The sequence below is a fragment of the Antechinus flavipes genome, chromosome 2 (assembly GCF_016432865.1).
Source record: "Antechinus flavipes isolate AdamAnt ecotype Samford, QLD, Australia chromosome 2, AdamAnt_v2, whole genome shotgun sequence".
Lineage (NCBI taxonomy): Eukaryota > Metazoa > Chordata > Mammalia > Dasyuromorphia > Dasyuridae > Antechinus > Antechinus flavipes.
This window is the reverse complement of record NC_067399.1, coordinates 318,398,138-318,412,235: the sequence shown is the minus strand read 5'-3', so window position 1 is coordinate 318,412,235 and position 14,098 is coordinate 318,398,138. Positions and strand designations below refer to the sequence as shown.

Sequence of the window (14,098 nt, the reverse complement as noted above, 5' to 3'; positions counted from 1 at the left end):
GATAGTAGATAGATAGATGGAGGGATGGATAGAGCACTCATTGAGTTTTTACTATGGCATAGGCATATGGTTAACACTAGAAATACAAATAAAAGAATTCTAGACATTCTGGTCCATAAATTGCCAACTACCACCCTCCTCCTCCAAATTACATGTGGATGAGGATTTCCATGAGCGGGTACTCCAAACTACTTGCCTTGATCAGCAGTAACCTTGAGGTGTTCCCAGCCTTTGTGAGCACTACCAGGCAGTCTTCCATTGTTGCAAAGGTGGTCACATTGTCTTTGCATTAACCCCTTAGTTGTCATTTGCAAATGTGATGAGCACATAAATTAATTGTTAATTTATTAATTATTAATTAAAATGTTGAATGGACCAAGTTTAGGGTCAGATCCCAGGAGCACTGCCCTGAAGACCGCCATCCTAGTTGAAATCAGTTCATTAACGACTCTTTGGACATGGTCATTTCATCAGTTCTAACTCCACTTACTTGAACTATTATTTAGCCCAAATGTTTCCATCATGTCAACTAGTATCTCACAAGAAGTCAAATACTAAATTCTAGCATATCATGCCTATATCATTTTCCTGATCTAGTAACCTTGTTGGAAAAAAAAAAAAAGCAAAACAAAACAACATAACAACAAAAAGCAAAAACATTTTACTGATGGTGAATTTGTAGAGAATTGTAAATATTAGAACTGGAAGAAATCTCAGAAGTCCATTAACTAAGCCAATCCCTTCATTAGACAGATGGAAGAACTGAGTCATAGAATCATAGATTTTAAAGGTGAAAAAGGATCTCAGCAGTCATCTGGTTCAACCTGAAAGGATTTCATAGGCAGTTAATCCAGCTTTTGCCTGGAGATTTTCAAGGAGAAGAACCCACCATCTCTGGAAGCAACTTATTCAACATTGAGACAGCTCTAATTGCTAGGAAGTTCTTCCTGAAGTCAAGCTTAAATCTGCCCTCAATTTTCACCCATTCCTCCTAGTTTTGCCTTCTGGGACCAAAACAGAACAAATCTAATCCCTCTTCCTCATAACAGTGCTTCAAATACTTAAACATAGCTGTCATGTTCCTCGTCTTCTCTTTTCTAGTCGAAACATGCTCCATTGTTTTAACCAGTCCTCATCTGGCATGAACTCAAGGCCTTTCACTATTCTGGTTGTCTTCCTCTGGATGCTCTCCAGCTTTATCAATACCCTTCATAAACTAGTGTTCAGAACAAAACATGATATTCCAAATGTGCTATGACTATGGCAGAATACAATGGGACCATCGTTTCCTAATCTTTGGAATCTTCTCAATGTAGCCCAAGTCCACATTTGATTTTTTTTTTTTTTTTTGGCTACCACTGTATACTTCTGACTCACGTCAAGCCTACAGTCTGCTAAAACCAAGACCAGAAAAATGAGATGATTTCTTCAAGGTCACAAAGCTTGTTAATGACAGAGCCAGGCTTGTATTCCAAGTTTCCTAACTCCTTTCCCCTCCTTCCCATCATCTAGTCTTCTTTCCACTATTGTTTTCCCTAGGACATCATCTTGTATGTAAAGGATAGTACATTGTGTTCCAATGGTTATATGTAAAGGATAGTACGCTGTGTTCCTCTGCTTGGAAGTCTACGCTGTACTTTTGGACTTTTGATAGGATAGCTAAGTCTCTATTATCCATGGTATCAGGATACAGGGAAAAAAACATGGAGGAATTTAATTTATGGATGATCCAACAATTTCCTCTGAACTGGGAGTTTTGTCTTCCTCCTCCCCAACCAATTCTAACAAGTAGCCAAAGGGAGTGTTTGGAATTCCATCTCCTGCTCTCTCCCTGCCCAGTCCCTGGAGACAAAATGGTCAAAAGGTGGGCAGTGGGAGAGGAGAGGTAGTGAACAACTAAGGATCCAAACAATCCACAAGCTAGGTAGTGGGGAACCAAATCTGGAGAGCATCCTCAGGCCATACAACCTCCTGCCTTCTTCTTGGCTAGGACATCTCAGCCAAGCCCCTGGGGGAGGTGATGGGTGACTGTGAGAAGCGAGAGGAAGCCAGCCTGAAGCTCACTGAAATGAAAATTGGCAGCATTTCCTAGGTATAAACAGAATTTTCTCTAGTTTCTGCTTGACTTCTCAGTGGGAGCACGTTGCTCTGTGTATCTGAAACCTAGGGCTGTGGAGCTGCCATTGTCTGACTGTTGGCTACTCTAATGTTCTTCCTTCTTTGAATTATATGAGAGTCTGAAAAAAAAAAGTGTCTCTTTGAGATAGGACCTCCTGGAAAACCTGAAAGGAAGTCTAGCCTCCATCTATTCTCTCTTCTCAGGGCAACCATAATCTGGTCTCCCCCTAGGGATGAGAAACTGCTTTTAACCAAAGAATCACCTTCTTCCCAATGGCCCCTTCCCCATCTTCACTTACCTTTTCAATGACTCCCACTACCTTACAAGACCTCAGGTTCTCAACTGCAGAGCTCAAAGTACGGATGGGCCGGAGCCTCAGGCTGCTGAAGCCCTATGTGGAGAAATGAGATATGGGGAAGACATGAGACCCTGAACTTGAGTGACAGTAATACTTCTGTATCCTCAGGGAGCTTCCCATGATCTAATTCCATGTAGTGATCCTTCTCCAAAGGTTGTTCCTTTGCTCAAGACACTTTGGTGACTCCACATTGCCTTACAAACTACAGAGTCTTCTGTTTGTTTCCAGTCCATCTTTTCAGACATTTTCTGTGTTACTCGCCCTCACCAACTTTTTTTCCAGTCAGCTAGCTTTCTTGTTGTTGCCTGTTTATGATATCCATCTCCCACCTCTGGGCCTTTGTTCAGATTGTCTCCCATATCTGGAATGCCCTTCATTTTCACTTCTGCCCTTTGGAATCCTTTCTTCCCTTCCAGCATGAGCTCAGATTCCACTTCCTACATGAGGCCCTGCCCACTTTCCCCATCTACCCACTCACCTCCAAATTCTTTGCATTTATTTCTGAGCAAATGTGCCATCCTCCTAGGAAGGCATCATAAATTCTTTGTATACACAGTGTCTACCACAGTGTCTTGCACATAGTAGGCACTTAATAAATATTGAGGGTTATTATTTACTTAATTGAAGTTGGAGGCTGAGGGGGCTTAGAGACTTCAGAGACTGTCATGTCAGGGAAGTATGACTTCCCATCTAAATCCACTTACTCTGGAGACTGTTTCAGAGCCCAGCATATGCCTTGTACATGGCAGGTACTTAATAAATGCTTTAATTGAATTTAAATTAGAGACAAAGGGACATTAAAGATTTCAAGGATTGTTTTTGAAGTATGGCTCCCCACCCATACACACCTACTCTGGGAGCTGTTTCAGAGCCCAGCATAGTATTTTGCACTTAGTAGGAACTCAATAAATATATAATGGATGGAAAAAAATAGGGCATTTATTTGGTTACCTGTTGGGTTGGGCCTAGAGGCTGAATGGCACAATGGAAAGAATATTGGCTCTGGAATTAGATGGATTTGGATAACCTTGGACAAGTAACTTAACTTCACTAGGCCTCAGTTTTCTCAACTGTAAAAGGAAGAATATGGAGCAGGTGGCTTTTGAGATCCCTTAGCCTGAGAACTGAAAGCTTCTAACTGAAATACTGATATAGGAATGCAATTACCCCTGTAAGAGCATCAGTCAGTCCATCCATAAGCGCTTATTAATCACTTGACTCTCTGCTAAGCCTTGGGGACACAAAGAAAGCAAAAATAGTCCCTGCCCTCAAGGAGACCACAGTCTAATGGAAGAGACCACATGCTATGTGTATACACAAGCAATATATAGGGTAAATTGGAGGCCAGAGGGAAAGCACTGGCATTAGGAAGACTCTGGCAAGGCCTCTTGCCTGCAAAGCAGAATTTTAGCTGAGACTTTAAAGGAAGCCAACAGGGCAGAGACTGCATATCTGCCTAATGTCCATGTATCTGTCTCTCTTAAGTCTCTGAGCCCTTCATTTTGCTGAGATGGAGAGAGAAAGGGGGGTGCCTTGACTCAAAATGCTTTCTTGCCTCTTTGCTAACAGCAGACTTCTAGTTTTTAAAAGCTGGTCAGGCTCTTAGGTGGTAGTAGTGTGTTGATGTGGTTGTGTCTCTCTCCCTTTGTCAGTGAGATAACTGTAGAAAATGAATGACATGCTCTAGAGGGAATGCTTGAAATGAGTTGGGGTGGAAATAGAAAAAAAAGTGGGGATCCCAAGGAAGGAAGAAATCTTCATATTTCACCAGGGAAATTGAAACCAAAATATTGGCTAATTGCTGAAGTTTGTTCTTACTTTGCCTGAGAAAAAAAATATGGAGGGTGAAACTAAGATGTAGTTTTCTGACATGTATTAATTGGGGGAGGGTTTTTAGAATAAATGATCTTTGAGGTTTCCTCCAGCTCTTAGTCTAAAAGATTCATTGGGGAAGCACAATAAGGAAGAGGAAAAAGCTGGAGAGAACCTCAACCTTCACTCTTCCAACTAGCAGAGGACAACAGACCACATCTGATTTGAACTTTACATTTTATAAGTGGGAAACAAGCCCAGAGCAAGATCAAACATGTGACAGAGAAAGGTCCTTTGACCTCCAGATCCCAAGCTCTTTCAACTTCCATGAAAGGAGCCCTTACTTTCAGATCTACAGGCACCTTTAGGAATTTACTCATATTGTTCAATCCTTTCAGTTCTGGCTGACTCTTATGACCTCATTTGGGTTTTCTTGTAAAAAATACTGGAGGGGTTTGCTTTTTCCTACTCTATCTCATTTTACAGATTAGGAAACTGAGGCAAACAAGGATTAAATGACTTGCCCAGGGTCACACAGTTAGGAAGTATCTGAGGCCTGATTTGAATTCAAGTGCCCCTGACTCCAGAGCCAGGACTTTATCCATTATACAATGCCTATGTGAAGGTCTCTGGTTTGATTTTTAATCAAACATTCTTTTAAGCAACCATGAGAATTTTGTCATTGTTTACTGGGAACCAGTATACATACATTTTCCTGGATTCCTGGGATATAAGTTTTGAGTAAAGAAAAGTTAAGAGAAACCCCCAAAATGGACAATTGACTTTAATGTCATGACTTTGACATTATTGGGTTATATTGGAAGAATATGCAAAGTAATATTAGTCTAAAAGAACTGAGTTCTAATGTTACTCATGATATTTAATAGCTATGTGTAGTTATATTTATGGTAAATAGTCTAAAAGAGCTGAGTTCTAATTTTAATCATGATACTTAGTAGCTATGTGTACTTCTAGTTATGATACTTAGTTTAAAAGAGCTAAATTCTAATCTTACTTATGATACTTAGTAGTTATAAGTATTTATCTGTACTTATGATAGAGTCTAAAAGAGCTGAGTTCTAATGTTACTCATGATACTTAGTAGCTATGTATACTTATTTGTACTTATGATACTTAGAGTCTGAAAGCTGAATTTTAATCTTACTCATGATACATAGTAAGTATGTATACTTATATTTATGATACTTATTCTGAAAGAGCTGAATTTTACTCATGATACTTAGTAACTATGTGTACTTATGATACTTAGAGATTGAGAGTTGAGTTCCAATCTTACTCATGATACCTAGTAGCTATGCGTACTTATCTATAAAATGAGAATAACACTAGTACATATCTCAGGGTTGCTGTAAGGATCAAATGATACAATATATGGAACGCACTTTGCAAACTGTTATTGCCGTTTCATGTGACATAAGGTCATTGCTTAAAGAGATAGCTCATTTCCTTACCGTACCAGGGCTGGTCCCATTTCCCAGCGTCCTCTGTAGGTGGCAATTGAAGATCTCTTCAGCCCTCCTCAAGTACTTGGTGATCTTCCTTTTCACAGCCTCACGCCGCTCTTTGTTGGGATCAACTGACAGAGAGCCATGGATTATCCCCTGGGTGCTCAACCCTCAGGATGGAAATCCCCCCCTATCAAACCTGACCTCTAAAACACCAGGAAATTGGGGAGGAAGGAGAGGAAGGATACTGTGGGACATTCTAAGATGTCTTGACTTCATTGTTATCACTGTTCTCCATATTTCCATCTAGGATCTAGAAGATTTATACTGAAGATGGGGAGAAATTAATTCTACATGCTGGCTTCTGAACTCCTCATCATCAGATTAAAGCTGGAAAGGGTGAGGGACACTCACCAGCAAGAAAGGGGAAAAAAATGTAACTGAAGTGATTAATTGGAGAGTAGAGAGAAGTGTGGGAAAGAATGATTAGTAGAGTCCTCTGATTAATTTGATGAGTTTATGGAGAAGTGCATCTTTGTTTGGGATTTTGATTATATTTCATTTGGTAAATAGAGAAACCCCTTTGTTCTAAACCTATAAAAAGAAATCTTCATGATAGAATTGACTCTTTTTCTGAGACTAGAGATCTGAGAGTGGTCCTTTTGGGGCATTTGGTTTTTGGCCTTAAAAACAGGTATATGCTAGATTCAGCTTGATTGGGGTTTCATTAGAACAGATTATTAAATGTTCAATATGATCATTTATATCTTGGAAATCAGGGAAATGGTACAGATATAGGTTTTGCTGATTGTCTAAACTTAAGAGAGTAATAAAGAAAATGTTAGTAATGCAAATTAAACTTTAAAATGCATCAGCCATACTTTTTTTGGGGGGGTGGGGGTGGGGGAGGAGAGTCAGTTGTTTAATATTTACCAACATACTCTGCCTAATCCCCATTCCTTGTTCTCCAACCAAAGCTCAGCTCCAAAGAGAGCATTAACTTGGGTAGTAGGAGACTATCAAGAGTTCCTAAGCCTTAAGACCTTAGGTTCTGAGTACCTGGATCACAATATGAGAAAGTAAAAAAACCTGCACTTTATTTTCCCTTATGATACTGAATTATTTGACAATAAAACTAATGGGAAGAGAACCTCATTCCCTTCAAACAGCATTCTGTAATGGAATGAGGAAACTAGGAATCAGAAAACTTGGCTTAAAGTCTTTCCTGGTTTTACCATTTAGTAGATAAAAATGACAGGGCAAGTGACTTATCTTCTTTAGCAAAACCAAGTTTGTTTTTCTTCTTTGGAGTCTGTAGGGTATATTTATATGGATCTTTAGGAATAAGAGTGATGCATTCAAGTGTCAGGGGTTATTCATTTAAGGAGCCTAAGTATATTTAGGATAGGATCTTAAAGCCGATTATTTATTTGGAACTCTAGAGTGAAAGTGGAACTCATTTCAATGACATTTCAGTGGGATTTTTCTTGGAAAAATCCAATTTCATGCCTTTTCCTAGGGGAATCCAAATTATAAGGTATGCTATAAGTCTGGAGAATATACATTGTTACTTTGAGTGTTTGGACAGAACTAGGGATTCTTTTACCCACATCTAAGAAGACTTAGACATAAACTATACAAGATTTCCCAGAAGCAGCTCTGAATGAGAGCAAAATGAACCAGAAAGATTTGGGAGCATGAGGATTAAACCCAGTCTATATAGGCCCAGAACTTGGAGTGCTGGGCTAAAGGTTACTCTAATAAAGAAAATTAACTCAAAGTATTTCTAAGTTCTTCTTTTGAAACAGCTCTTATGCAAAGGGGGGAAAAGAAAACTTTGCCTCCATGTCAGTTTTCTATTGAGAATGGTCAGAAGGTTGCTTTCTCCCAGAAATGAATTTGTTCAGTTAACCTTTAATCTTGTTCCTTTCAAACACCATTTTGTAGTGGAATGAGGAAACTAGAAGTCACTAAACTTGGATTGAAGTCTTTCCTGGTTCTGCCATTAGTGAATGGATGAGTGGCTTGAGCTACTGATTTATCTCCTCTAAGCCTCAAATTTCTCATCTACAAAAAGGAGATACTAATACCTGTTTTGAACATTAATGTATTTATTATTGGTGGAACTGCGAATTAGTATAGCCATTCTGGAAAGCACTTTTACTCCCTAACTCACTAAAATGTTGTGTATTCTTTGACTTAGTGATGCTACTAAGAAAAAAGAATCCATAGGTACAAAAATATTCATGGCACTCCTTTTGTAGTGGCAAAGAGACAGAAATTAAGGAGATGCCCATCAATTGGGGAATGACTGGACAAATTTTTGTCTAGTGACAAAATGAAATATCATGCTATTATGCCATAAAAAATAATGAAAGGGATGATTTCAGAGAAACCTAGGAAGATTTGTATGAAGTGATATAGAACAAAATGAGCAGAACTGGGAGGAAAACACACACACATATGCACACACATTCATAGGCTGGTATGTCCACATACACAATACATGTGCGCACATACACATATATTGTCACAAGAATCATGTATATGAATGTAATATACATGTGTGTGTAAAGATAAACAACTTTGGTTAAAAATTATAACCAATGCAATGGCCAACAACAGTTCCGAAGAAAAACGAAGAAGCAAAATATCTACTTCTAGATGGAGACTTGATGAACTAGAGATGCAAAATGAGATTTGCAGTTTTGGAAAAGGCCAATGCAGGAATTCATTTTGTTTGACTATGCATATTTGTTACAAGGAATGTATTTGGTTTTTCATTTCATTTGAAGGAGAAAAAAGCCAGTAAAGAAAATAGATGCTTATTAAGTTTTTAAAAGTAAATTAAATGCTGCTTTTTATCTGAAAATACTTTGTAACCATGAAATGGTTTCATATACATTTATAATTATTTATAATAATTAACAACATAAATTAGATTTACATGTAAATGTAAATTAAATGTAAAACATATTCCCTTTTACTAGACAATTCACAGAGTTCTCTTCTCTGTCTCAAGTTGCCCCTTGCCCTACTCCCATAGTCTCCAACTCCCCACACCCAACCCCAGTACCTTGTACTCCATTGAGTAGCACATCGACCCCATTTTTATAATGGTTGAAGGCTGCCTCATAGTCCTCACTCACGTCCCGCTCAAGTGCCAGGCGGATCTGTTTGGCGGCATCCACCAGGTAATCACGTTTGCCCATCCCATAAACATCAGGGCTCTCTGGAGACATGGGATTCTGAATCTGCTCCAGATATGCTGGGATAGTGCTCGCGAGCAGGACTCAGTTTCCTAGCCTGCTGTGGGCTGCAGAGACATTGGAGTTATAGTTCCATCACATGTAGAGGGGAAACTCTACATGCTAACCCCCATTGCAGAATGGACACAGACAAGTAGCTAGAGCCTCCTAGGCTTGAGGTCCCTGTTCTCTATCTTCCTGCTGAGGGTTCTCCCTTCCCACTATCTTCTTCCTTTCCTATATTTCTGTTCCTTTTTAAATTAGAACTGACTTTCATCAGAGGATCTTTCATAAAAGAACCTGATCAATGGTTTATTATTAATTTTGCTGTGGCTTTTGTATACAAGGGGTTGGTGGAGAAGCTTCACAAGAAAAGGATGAAGGAGAGCATCAGACATGGCTTGCTGGGAAAAATGTAGTTCCAGATATAAGATCCCTGACTAAACTGAAGTTTGTTGGGCGCAGTATGCTAACCAATACTTAAAGAAGATTCAATTCTAAAGTTCAGCCATCTATACTGTATAATTTCTGAGGTTTCCTAAAAAACTTCCTTGCCTTGTGGGTGATTCCTGAAATGCCTTTAATGGTAGACAGTCTTGCATTCCACAATTAGAAAGAAGACACACAGTATGGATGCTTCTGAAAGTACAAATGGATTGGAATTTATACAGAGTTGTGAATGGCTATCAGATCATCCTTTCCTGGTTTTCCTGGTTTTGATAGAGGGGAAGAATAAAGACTAATGAAATGCTGAAAGTTCAGGAGAAGAAGTTGTGGGAAAGAAAATGGAAGACTGGGGCTGCCTTGGATAAATTCCACCAAAACCAAATCTATCCATCCATCCATCCATCCACCCAATTATCCATCCATCCATCTATCTATCTATCTGGTGATCTCTTGAGGAATATAATGGAAAGCACAGTGGATTTGGGGAGAGAGGATCTGGGCTCAAACTGCAGCTATGGTATTTATTATCTGCAGGGGCAAGTCACTTATGTCTCAATATTTCTGGACCTGTCATTTCACCTATTAATTGAGGGTGTTTCATTAAATGATGCTGATACTCTATTTCCAATAAACATTTGTTGAATAACTTGAATTTATAATTTTTCAGAAGGCTGGCCCCAGGTTGGGGTAGAGAGATGAGAGCTTCAGGTTGGATGAAGTGGTACAGGTGGAGTGCTGGATTTGAATTCAGGAAGAACTGAGTTCCTGCTGCCTCAGATACTAACTACCTGTATGATCCTAGGCAAGCTACATAACCTTTCTCATTTTTTGGTTTTCTCAACTGTACAATAGGAATAATAATGATGTCAACTGAGAGTGCTATTATAAGACTCAAATGACAAAAAGCACTGTGCAGACCTTAAAGTGCCATATAAATATGAGCCCTTATTTTTGTTTTTAGCACAGCCTCTGAAGTCCCTCCCAGATCTGAATCTTGTCAGATTCTGGGAAGCCACATCAAACCTTTAAGCCACTTCTGCTTTTCCCTAGTCTCCAAGCCAAGAGGAAGTGAGAAAGATGGATTTGTGCCAAGCAAGGGTGAAGAAGTGGAAATCACCCACAGATCAGGCAGCTGTGAGTTGAACCCTTAGCATTGTGAGTAGAGAGATCCCGATGACCCTAAAGTCTGGAGGAAGGGAGGGCATATCCTTTATCCCAAAGCCCTGGCTGAGAGGAAAATGCAATTACATCTGGCTGTTAAGCCCAGCTTTAGCTTTTTTCTGGGAAAGAGATCCTGGCTAGATTTTGGTTACTGGGTTGCAATGCAGCCTTGCTGGGAAACCCCACTTCCAGCTTTCTGAATCAGCTGCTACTACTGTAGGGTCAAGTAGACTTAACAGGCTTTCATGTCCCAATGTTCTAAGAGCCCAATGGACCAAGTGATTATGGGAGAGGATGAGGGAAGATACCTTGCCAAGCAAAGCAAGACTAAGCCCTCTCTGGGAAACCTGTCTGTATCATTTAATTAAGTCTAATGATGAATGCACTGACATCCCAACTAGCACCCGATGGGCTTCAAATTCCCTGCACATCCTTTTTCCGTTCCTGTGGAAAAAACATCCTCAGCATTTGGATGGAAGATAGTGATAAGCAGGGCCTCTGAGGAGACGAAGCCAGCAGGTTCCACCATTGAGCCAGGGCCTGACAGGGGTAGCACCTCTCTTGAAGCCCCCTTCCCAGGAGGGGTGCATAGGGTGAAAGCAAGGTGGCTGGGAGGCTTGGGAATGTACGTGGCCCAGTCACAGTGGAGAGCACCTCGGCCCCACCCCACATGCAGAAGAAAGAACGTAAAGCAAGCACTGTACCTCCTCAGACCATAAGCTTAGTTTAGTTCATGTGGCTGAAGTCATCGGCTGCCGCTTCCCTTCTAAGCGGCGTGACCCTGAATCCCACCAGAGCATCTCTGCCTTGACTCTCCGGCAGGTGTACGCCTCTAGCTGGGGTGCAACGACTCCATGATTGGCTGCAAATGATCTCATCCTCTTTTGGCTAGAATAAAGCAACCAATGATCAGGAAGCTGACTTTCAGCTGGCTCTTAAAGATGCAGTGTCAGTGGGTACCCGAATGCTCGGGGGCTTGGCCAGGGATGGGAAGATAGTGAGGATCTGGAGGGGGATGAGGTGCCCCAGGGAGATCAGGGATGGAAAAAGGGGAGGGGAGGGAGGAAGGAAATGGAATGGGGAAAGAAGGGGAAGAAAATAGAGGGAATCCATTCAATTTTCTGCAAAGATCTATCATGCAAAGAAAGAAAGAAAATAGAGGGAAGAAGATTTGAGGGAGAGAGAGGGAACAGAGAATGAAAGGAAGGAAGAAGGTGTGGAGGAGAGGAAGGAAGAGAGGGGAGGAGGCAATAGAACAGGGCAAGTAGGAAGGAAAGAGAGGCATGGGACAGGGATGGGGGAGAGAAGGAAGGGGAGGAGAGTAAGGTCAGTGAAGGAAAAAGCACCAAATGGGAAAATAGGGAAGGGAGGGAGGAATGGGGAGAAAAAAGAGGAAATGAAAAAGAGAGAATGGATCAGGGAATGGGGGCAGAGAGGAGCAGGAAAATAGCATGTGGGAGAATTGCTTTATTAGTCTGGAATGACAGTGTCACATTTCAAAAATATTTTCAGTGATATAACCTATTCTGTCCCTGTTACACTGGAGTTTTTCTATATGGGTAAAAAGGTCGGCACTAGTTCCTAAAGAATGATCTAAAACATTACAAACTTGTATGGATTTGAAGATTGGAAGAGTTCAAGAGAGATTTCCATGTCCTTCTCCTCTTGCCTTTTGTTTAGAATTTATCTCTCAAGGGATGGGATCTACAGTGCCCACAGTTTTATATTTAGAGCATCTCCTGGGCTTGACTATGGCCCCTTGAGGTTGGGTCAGATCTAGTGACCTGTGTATGGCATTTTTTCAAGGGGAAGAGGAGGGGAGTGGAGTCCTCTCTAGGCCCCCACTTTGCTAATGGTCTGAAACCTGTTATTGAAGTGAAGCCCAGTTAGTCTTGCTTCTCAGGCAGCAGCTTGGATGGAAGAAATCCCTAGGGTTCTACCACACAAACAGGCTCAACATCTGCATCCAGGCAGCCCCACCCAGCTATCAGCCTAGGAGATCCAGGAAAACAATCAGGAGACTATCATTCTTCATGTGACTGAAGAAGCTGGGGCGGATGGCCCCTGAAGCAGAACTGACTGAAACACAACTTATGGGAAGTCTTTCCTGATCTCTTCAGCTATGGTCTCCCTACCCTCCAAATGAATAACAAAAAAATTATTTAATATTTATTTTGCAGGTGTTTGTTAACTCCCCCAATATAATGCAAGTGTCTGGGAGGTCAAAGACTGTTTGCTATCTATCTCATTACTCCCAATACCTAGCACAGTGCCCGGTGCCTCATTGACCCTCAATAAAGGAAAAAGAAGGTGGAGAGAGATAGAAAACAGTAACCAATTCAGTCTTGGCTGCTATCCTGAGGTGGGTAGATGGGTTGTTACAGAAAGAAATGGAAAGCAGAGGATCACAGAAAGCAGAGAAGAGTGGGAGGGCTTTTTATGTGAGGAGAGCTCAGTGCCTGGTACATAATAAGTGTTCATTCATTCATTCATTCAACTCTAAAAACCAAGTGGATAAATGAGAATTGTATCCCAAGGTGAAGTAAGCTGACTGGGTTATGACTGAATCAGGAAAGTCACTAGGCAGCCCAATAGATAGAGCACTGGCCCTCAGATCAAGAGGACCTGAGTTCAAATTTGAAAGGAGACATTTACTAGCTGTGTGAATCTGGGCAAGTCACAACAGCAATTGCCTCAAAAAATAAGCAAACAAAAACCACCTGAAAGACAAGCTAGAGGTAGCAAAGATACCACAGAGACAGGAAGGAGGAATAATAGCAATGATACCTAGCATTTAGTTACAATTTTAAGGCTGGCAAAAACACTTTGCATATATTAATTTATTTGATCCTCACAGCAATCCTGGGAAATATGTATTATTTTTATTCTCATTTTAAGATGAGGAAATTGAGGTATAGATAGGTTACGTGACTCACCCACATGAATCATATAGCTAATTTGACATAGGATTTGAATGCAGGTCAGGAAGAACATTCTCTAGACCTGAGTGTTCTCACATCATTGGGTTCAGAACAATGTTACCTGGTTGTGCCCTAACGCAATGGAAATTGAATTAGATTAGGGAGTCAGGGGTTCAGGTTCTAGTTTTGTTTTCTTTTCTATCTGTATAACCTTGTATAAATTAAGAGGTAAGGGAGCACTGGGCTTGAAGTCAGGAACAGTCTGGGTTTGAATCCTGCTGCTATGACTTACCAGGAGTATGTTCCCTTTATCTTTCCATTCTTTCCATGGATGTTGCCTGTTGTATGAGCTTGTTGGAGAGTGTACAGCTTTTCAAGGGATATAGATACCTTGCAAATTGTGTTTTGGCACAACTTTTCTCATTAAGCCAATTCCTTAAATGAGCAAATCTTGGAATGAAAGAATCTCAGAGCTGCACGGAATCTGCTTGCTTGTTTAATCCAATTGTAACTGAACAGGAAGCTAGTCTAGAACATACCAACAAATGGCCATCCAGCCTTTGTTT

The 14,098-nt window shown here is 40.6% G+C and overlaps 1 protein-coding gene across 2 annotated transcripts in view; it reads right to left on the bottom strand.

Annotated features, from left to right (window-relative positions):
- The window catches only part of RPS6KL1 (ribosomal protein S6 kinase like 1), a 38,166-nt gene extending 25,970 nt beyond the window's left edge, over positions 1 to 12,196 (bottom strand). For both annotated transcript variants that reach the window (XM_051977582.1, XM_051977583.1), the window contains exons 1-4: positions 11,316 to 12,196; positions 8,832 to 9,071; positions 5,762 to 5,886; positions 2,418 to 2,510 (exon numbers count right to left, since the gene is read on the bottom strand). In XM_051977582.1, coding sequence (XP_051833542.1) covers positions 2,418 to 2,510; positions 5,762 to 5,886; positions 8,832 to 8,997 — 384 coding nt within the window. In that variant the 5' untranslated portion in view covers positions 8,998 to 9,071; positions 11,316 to 12,196. The remainder of the gene's footprint in view (positions 1 to 2,417; positions 2,511 to 5,761; positions 5,887 to 8,831; positions 9,072 to 11,315) is intronic.
- Positions 12,197 to 14,098: the final 1,902 nt, after the last annotated feature.